Raw genomic sequence first — 8,067 nt, 5'->3', positions numbered from 1 at the left:
GGATGAGCTTTCTAAAAAAAGGGCCAGAGCTCCTTGCACAGCATAAATAAACAAAGCCCAGCAGGCTTTAGAGCCTCAAATTCGAGCTCAGAAAAGGATTCAGTACCTTTCTGAAAGGCTTGAATTACAGAATCCAATCCCATTTAATGCATCCCTGCGAAACAATATTCTGTTCCTGCTGCCTCTCAGGAAAATCTATTAATCGGGGTTTCCTTTGAGCATCTGCAATGGCACAGTGGAGCCATGAGGCGCTGGGAAGAAGTGCTTATGTAACTGTGCAGCTTTTCCTTTTTCCTCTTCTGGGAAAAACCTTCCAGGTTTGCAAGGGCTGTGACAATGCTGCAAACCACATCCCATAGCTACTGGGATGCAGAAATCAGGGCTGTGCTGTGATGCTAATTAGCAACGTTTCCATTTCACATGGTTTATTTATAATTTATTTTCTATTCTAGTGCTTTGTAATTCTTTTACTATTTTGAAAGGAATTATTGAAATTCTACGTGGATCAGCCATTATGGGAATTTCAATATTAAAATAATTGGTCTTGTATAAATGTGCTTTGGCGCTGTTAAACTTCATTCACCCTCCAGCAGAGGGCAACATCTGAAAGAAATATTTCTATAAACCCAAAGAGCAGCTCCCTTTCAGAAATTGCAACTACAACATATGTTTTCATCAGGGAATCTTCCTTTGAAAATACAGTTTGCATTTGATTACCCATTGGGCAAGTGAAAGAGCTTAATAATATCAGAAGGACTTGCTTAAAACACATTTTTTTTTTAAGTAGCACATTACAGAAACTTTAAAATGAAATAAGAGAAATATAATGGCTACGACTTAGAAATACTGATTTTTGCATCTTACATTTTCTTCAAAGAGATAAAAGTTTATTATTATTAGATTCTGAAAGGAAAAATAATTCTCTTCAGAATATGCTCAATTCATTCCAGTGCTGTAAACACCACAGACCAAGATTGAGTGTCACAGTGGCCTACTCAGAGGCACAAAAACAGAGGACCAAAAAAGAGGTGGAAAATATTAAATTGCTTTTTAAATGTGGGTACAGAGGTAAATATACCCATATAAACCTGTATCTATATACCTATATAAACCTATACCCATATACCTATAAAAACCTGTACCTATATAAACCTATACCTATATCTGTATAAACCTATACCTGTATCTATATACCTATATAAACCTATACCTGTATCTACATACTGATATTAGCCTATACCTATAGGAACCTGCACCTATATCTATATGAACCTATACCTCTATCTATATACCTATAAAAACCTATACCTGTACCTATATACTCATATAAACCTATACCTATATCTATATAAACCTATACCTATATAAACCTTTATCTATACCCATATAAACCTAGACCTACATAAACCTATACCAATATATAAACCTATACCTGAACCTATATACCTATAGAAACCTACACCTATATACCAGTATAAAACTATCCCTGTATCTGTCTAAGCAGACAGCGGGTGTTATCTATTTATGGCACCACAGCAGCTTTATTGCGGCACTGCCCGCCGCGCCCAGGAGCGGGGCTGCCTGCACAAGGCCTCGTTCTGCCTGCGCTCCGCGCTGCCCGAGGGCAGCAGGGCTGTACTCGGGGCTGTACGCAGAGCACCGCGCTGTACGCGGAGCTGTACTCGGGGCTGTACGCAGAGCACCGCGCTGTACGCGGAGCTGTACGCGGAGCTGTACTCGGGGCTGTACGAGGACAGCGGGGCTGTCCTCGGAGCTGAACGCGGAGCGGGGCGGGCGCGGCGCTGTCCGCGGTGCTGAAGGGCCAGAGCGCCCGGGAATAGCGGAGCCGCGGCCGCGCCGGGGGCAGCGCTGCGCGGACGGACAGACGGACGGAGGGACAGACGGACAGACGGAGGGAGGGGGCAGCGGGCACGCCGCGGCTCCGCTCGGCTCGGCGCAGCTTGGCCGCGGCTCCGGGGAGTTGGCAGCGCCTGCCTAGGGCGGCGAGCGCACCCCGCCTCCGCCAGAGACACGCAGCGCCCGCACCGCCTCGGAACGCTCCGTGCCGGGCATGGCTCTGCCTCCGGCCGAGCCCTGCCAGGCCCAGGAGAGTTTGTGACCGTGCCCGGCAGCTCCGCGCCGGCGGAAGCCCCGGGGCCGCCCGCAGCGCGCCCTCCCCGCCGCCCCTGTCGCTGCCGCACACAGGCGCGCTCCTCGCCCTCCCCCCCCGGCTCCGCACGCCGTCTCCACCTCGCTCACTCTCACACACACACGCGCACTCTCCTCTCGCTCTGCCTTTAGCCGCAGGTGAACCGATAGTCATTGAATGAGGACGAAAAGTTAAGAGGTTAAACCAATATGAACCATCGTTGCTCGTAGCGGTGCCGTATCCAGAGCAGAGCATTATCCGGCGAGCATCCCCAAAGGAATGGAGTCAGTAAAACAAAGGATTTTGACTCCCGGCAAGGAAGGATTGAAGAATCTTGCTGGAAAATCCCTTGGTCAACTCTACAGGTAAGAGCGATATCTCTTACAGGATTCTACTTCCCAGAAAAATTTGGAAGCTTTCCGTAAGCGCCCGTTGCTGCAGGAGGTGGAATGCTTTGAGGTTAGTGGTGGCAGGGCTGGGAGCTGTTCTTATTCTGCTGGATATAATCTAGATCCTGGAAACTAGTGCTGAAGCTGCTCAATATGGCACCCTCGTAACTTCCCTATCTGACTCGTAGATGGTGTCAGTAAAGATGCAGCAAAAGATTACCCCACCTTTCTTCCACAAAAACGGGATCCCATCTTGAAATCCTAATCAGGAGAGAGCAGCAACCTGTATTTTTGTTCCATCTTATTTTCCCAATGCACCTACAGGATCTTGCCTCCTGCCCTTAACAAATATATTTTTTAAAAATTCTGGTTTTGATTAGTCCTTTGTCTAATTCCTCGTCGGATGAAGGAAAACATGGAGATGTATAAATAATTGATATCCGAACGATTTTTTTTCTCCTGAAGCTGAAACATATAGAGGAATGTGTTTAATTATTTATCCATCTGCCTTTAGAAGCATCTGCTTGTCCTATAAATTATATACAGCTGCAATTGCTAAACTCAAAAGCATCACTTCTCTATATTTTTGTGTGTAAAGAACATTTCTATCGTCGTCGAGCCTTGTGCACACAGATAAATAAACCCAGATTCTTGCATACCTATGAGTGCATGCACTAAAGTTCACACATCGTTCTCCACCCAATCTGGTGACTTTAGTGACCTCCACAACGTTTGAGAATAGTCTGTGAAATTCCAACAATTTTCGATTGTTCCGTCTGCTAGAAATGACCCCGAAATATTTGGCTTGGGGTGTTTGGTTAGTTTGGTTCGGTTTTTGGTTGTTTGTTTGGGTTTTTTGTTTTGTTTTGGTTTAGTTTTGGTTTTTTTATGTTTGTTTGGTTTTTTTTTTTTTTTTTTTTTTTTTTTTGTTTAGGGTTTGTTTTTTTTGGTTTTTTTTTTCCGAATTGCAGCTATAAGGTAACTGCGGATTTGTCTGCCCAGGGTAGGTCACGTAAAAATCTTTTTTCCATATCTATGCGGCACAGACACCAGGCTGTTTCACAGCATGAGTCACAACTTCTGCTGCCATTTTAAGGGAAGAGGACATATCAGTGAAGTGATATAGACAAAATTAAGCCTTCCATTTTCATAGGAAGTGTACCATTGAGAAAAGCCAAAAGCAAAATTAAAGTCATCGACAAGGCAATTAATTTCCTACGGTTTTTGGTTTATATTTAAGTCATTTTCAATAGTTGAAAATTAATAATAATAAAAAAGGATAATCCAGAATAACTGCTTAAAATATAATTTAGGAAATACACCTTCTTTTCGTTCTTATAGAGTCTACAGCATTTAAATAAAACTATTATCCCTACTACTTGCACAGTGAATAATGAAGAAACGGTGTTTGTATTTTCCAGCAAAACTCCGTTTGAATTCACACCTCGAGTAATAAACGCGTGATTTGCTAATCTTTTTCAGCTCGCGGCAATTAAGTACTTTGTTCATTTTTCTTAGAATCTAAACCATTTTCTTGTCTCTTACACATTGATTTCCAGTCTATTTCCGAAGACAAGACGCCCATTCAGGGAGAAAACACTCCTACCCTTTATCCATACGAACGAATTTTAAACAGAAACCTACGGTAGTTTATTTTATTCACAACTTCAACACATTTCTTAATGCCGCGATCTTTAAGCATGGAAATAACACGCCCAAAAAAGAAAAATCAGGAGAATTTCAGCTGAGTAGTTTATGGAGAAAATCCCTGTATTTTCTCCCGAACACGGATAACCTTTTAAGCCTTATTCTGCTAATTGTTACTGCCCTATCAGCCGGATGAGTTAACCTGAAAGAGATGCTCCTTCGAGTGGGAAAACGCTTCTACAGCAGAGTTGGGAGGCAGCGGTTGTAGAGTCCAGAGTGTCACGTAATTGCTTCTCAAGACGACAAAATTGGTTAGCTTTTCTGGTTTTTAAATATCTCAGTGATTTCAGAAGAAGATTAAGGGATTCAATATGGGATACTTGCTCTATAAACCTGATTTTCTTGCTACCGACCCAGCATTTAAAAAGATGAAAAAAAATCAAAATCTGAATGTTCTAAATCACCTTTCGTGGTATTTTCCAGCTGATTGGAAACAGCTGCAAACAACCTTCAGATTCCTTCAGATCGTTCTCTAGGAGACACAGTTTCTAAGTAAAACCGAGGGAGTGAGGGCAAGGCGATAGTGCTTAAAGCTGCTCTGGGAAGGTTAAACCTGCTGAGCGCTCACACGCTCCCAGCGTGCAGATCTTTGGGGAAGCCTTCTCCGGCGATGCCAGCTCTCGGTCCTGTTTTGTTTTTTTTTCACTGACAGCCATTTTGCAAATGTAAAATAAATAGCAATATCGCCCTCTCCTCCTCGCTCCTCCCTCCCGTCTTTCTCTCTTAACATTTCTTTTGTTAGCAGACCTGGAGCGAGGTGCGCACCGAGATCACCCCCTTGGCGTTTCTAGCACAGCGAGGGGGCAATAAAACCTCCAGGAGGCAACAAAACCTCCTTTTTCTGTGTTTGTGCCTCTGGCTGCCCAACATGGCGCCTCTGCAGTGGTTACAGATGATGTCTGCTTGGTGCGCCCTACATATTTCAGCAGAAGTCTTTAATGATAGATGAGCAATTCCCAGCCAGAGCTCCTCCCTGGGCTGCTGCGGAGGGCTGGGGGGAGCTGGGGATGACTAATCCTCACTCCCACAGGTCATTGCTAAAGAACAGTTGAAGGTGAATGGGAAGCGAGGAATAAATCCTCGAATCAATCTCCAAGCCAGAGGAGCGAGGGGAACGGTGAATTTTAAGCCTCCAGCTCCCCGAAATTGTTGTGCCTTCAGGCGGCCGGGCCTTGACTTTTCCTTCTTGTGTCGGGCAGAGTCCTAGAGAAGAGGCAGAAGCCCGGGGACACCATCGAGCTGACGGAAGATGGGAAGCCCATGGAAGTGCCCGAAAAGAAAGCCCCGCTGTGCGACTGTACGTGCTTCGGGCTGCCCCGGAGGTACATCATTGCCATCATGAGCGGACTGGGATTCTGCATTTCCTTCGGGATCCGCTGTAACTTGGGAGTGGCCATCGTGGATATGGTCAATAACAGCACCATACACCGAGGAGGAAAAATTATAAAAGAGGTGGGGACTTTTCCCTCGTAAATCCCACGTCCTCCCCAGTACAACTCGCAGTCAAACACCTGAGCACAGGTGGGGACGGGCTCTGGGTGGTTCCGCGGCATTTCCCCACCTGAGCCCCGGTCCCTCCTCCTGCCCGGCCCCGCCGCTGCCCCTCCAAGGACGGAAATCCCGTTCCTGACGCAGAAACAATTTCTACCGATTATTTCTGCTTTTCCATTTCAGTTCCTAGCCCCAGTTTGTGCTATTATTGTGCGAGCAATTCGCCCCACGCCGTGCCTGTCCCACACAGCCTTGAAAACCGCAGATATCTCCTAAAATAAACGTAGGGGATGGGAGAAGGAGGGCATCGAATAAGGGGCTCTTAGCGGGTGCATCTCTTCGTAAAGGAGGGGGGGAGGTTTAGTAGGAATGTTTGAAAACACCGGGGCGAATTGGCTTTCTCAAAAGGCGTTAAATGATCATAGACGGTTAAAAGCGAGTTAAAGAGCGGTGAGAAAGATGCGGCAAACGCGGATGAGTCTTAAACACCCAAACCCCTCGGACGAGCCCCGCAGGGCTGGCAGGAGGTGAGTGCGGGCTGTGCCAGCGCTGCCCGGCTCTGCCCAGCCGTGCCCATCCGTGCCAGCCGTGCCCAGCCGTGCCGATCCGAGCGGCTCGGGGCTCACGGGCCCCTCTGGTGTCCCCGGAGCCAAGGGCAGTGCTGGTTCCATCGCTCTTCTGGGTTTGTTTGCTGACCTGGCATGGAGGACTGGGACACCTTGGATGGCGCTGCGGGTGAAAGCTCCCGAGGGGCACAATTACAGCTTCATCTTGTCTTTCTCTCCTTCTGTCCCGCTGCCTTGCGTTGGAAGAAAGCGAAGTTTAATTGGGATCCTGAAACGGTCGGCATGATCCACGGTTCTTTTTTCTGGGGGTACATCATCACGCAGATCCCCGGAGGGTACATCTCATCCCGGCTGGCAGCGAACAGGTAACAGCAACTAAAAATAGTGCCTAAAGGGGATGCGAGAGGGGCTGAGCCCGCACAGCCGGGGCTCCCCTGCACCCCAAACTCAACCCCGCTTAGGGAGGGAAGGACAGCCTGCAAGCGATCCGGGAGCTCCTCTGTGATGGTGCAATGCTTCACATTTCATCAATATTGCTCAATGCTCCTTCCAGCAACCCCCCGGCTTTGCGGGGGAAATTCTCATGTTGGTTTCCTTTTCCTTTAGACGGTCACTTAAGGGGGTTGTGGCAACGATATTCAAACAACACGTGTTCAGAGGCAAATTCAAAGATTCATTATTTCATCAAAGCTTGAGAGAGGTGTTTTTTTTTGTTTTTGTTTTTTTTTTTTTCTCCTGTGACTGAATTAAAGAATTTCATGATTTTTGTTTTAATGAAAAGGAAAACCGTCAGCGGGAATTTTTCATTAAAGCATAAATGAATTTAGAATGGTCGAAAAACATGCTTAAATGAGACTTCCACAATGAAAAGAAAGTGCAGATGGTCCGGGGACTTAAGGACTCGTTTCTATGGTGTCTGGCATTTTTTCAAGCACCCAGGGTGCGATTCTACCTGTTAATTAGATCCACTGAGTATTCGAGACACATGAGGCTTTCACATCCCTGCTTAATGCCACAGGCTCATCGTTTGCAGAAGCAGCAAAGGTCCTAGTGCCACTCTTCAAACCAGCACGGCACTAAGTGCAAATGGATGCTAAACTCAGCCATATATGGCTTTAGCTCTTCTCGGGAGTGGGCAGCATGAAGGGTAGGCTGCATGGGGAGAGAGGCTCAGCCTGGTGAACAGGATGGTTTGGGTGTGCTTGAGACTGAGAGGAAGGAGAGAGTGTGGCTAAAGCAAAACATGGTCTCCTAAATAAATAAATAAATAAATAGCTTTTAGACAGATCTACAGTAGAAACGAGTATTTACAAACAGAGAGATGCTCTGTAACTGAGGAAACACCAATATCCTACCCTTAAAAACAAATAAATCAAAACATATAATTTTTAAACTGGGGTGTCCATTGTCTTTCTGTTTACAAGATAATGGTTCAGAAATCTAAAAGACTTTCTCAAATAGCCATTAACAGCCTTTTAAAGGGTTATTTACCTTTTTTCCTCCTTTAATCATTTTCGCATCTTTACACTGTCTGTAACTACTCAGGATTAATTGGAGTTTTGGTTGAGTAAAGGCTGCAGAATCTGACCCAGAGAATCAAAGCTGTCTTCATTCCCCCAAACAACACCAGAACACACCCATTTGAACCAATTCAGATGTAAAGTGATGCAACCACAGAGATTTGCAAGACAATGGTAGGGACACTGCCAGGAAAAGTCAGTAGCAGAAGCACACAAGTTGTCATATCAAATCAGATTTTTCTCTT

The 8,067-nt window shown here is 45.9% G+C and overlaps 1 protein-coding gene across 2 annotated transcripts in view; it reads left to right on the top strand.

The window, feature by feature from the left end:
- Window positions 1-2,380: 2,380 nt before the first annotated feature.
- Window positions 2,381-8,067, top strand: part of SLC17A6 (solute carrier family 17 member 6) — a 30,341-nt gene continuing 24,654 nt past the window's right edge. For both annotated transcript variants that reach the window (XM_054634639.2, XM_077179566.1), the window contains exons 1-3: window positions 2,381-2,514; window positions 5,445-5,697; window positions 6,549-6,667. In XM_054634639.2, coding sequence (XP_054490614.1) covers window positions 2,429-2,514; window positions 5,445-5,697; window positions 6,549-6,667 — 458 coding nt within the window. In that variant the 5' untranslated portion in view covers window positions 2,381-2,428. The remainder of the gene's footprint in view (window positions 2,515-5,444; window positions 5,698-6,548; window positions 6,668-8,067) is intronic.

This window comes from Agelaius phoeniceus, chromosome 6 (assembly GCF_051311805.1).
Source record: "Agelaius phoeniceus isolate bAgePho1 chromosome 6, bAgePho1.hap1, whole genome shotgun sequence".
NCBI classification, from domain to species: domain Eukaryota; kingdom Metazoa; phylum Chordata; class Aves; order Passeriformes; family Icteridae; genus Agelaius; species Agelaius phoeniceus.
The sequence above is the reverse complement of the archived record's forward strand: the minus strand, read 5'-3'. Positions and strand labels throughout refer to the sequence as shown.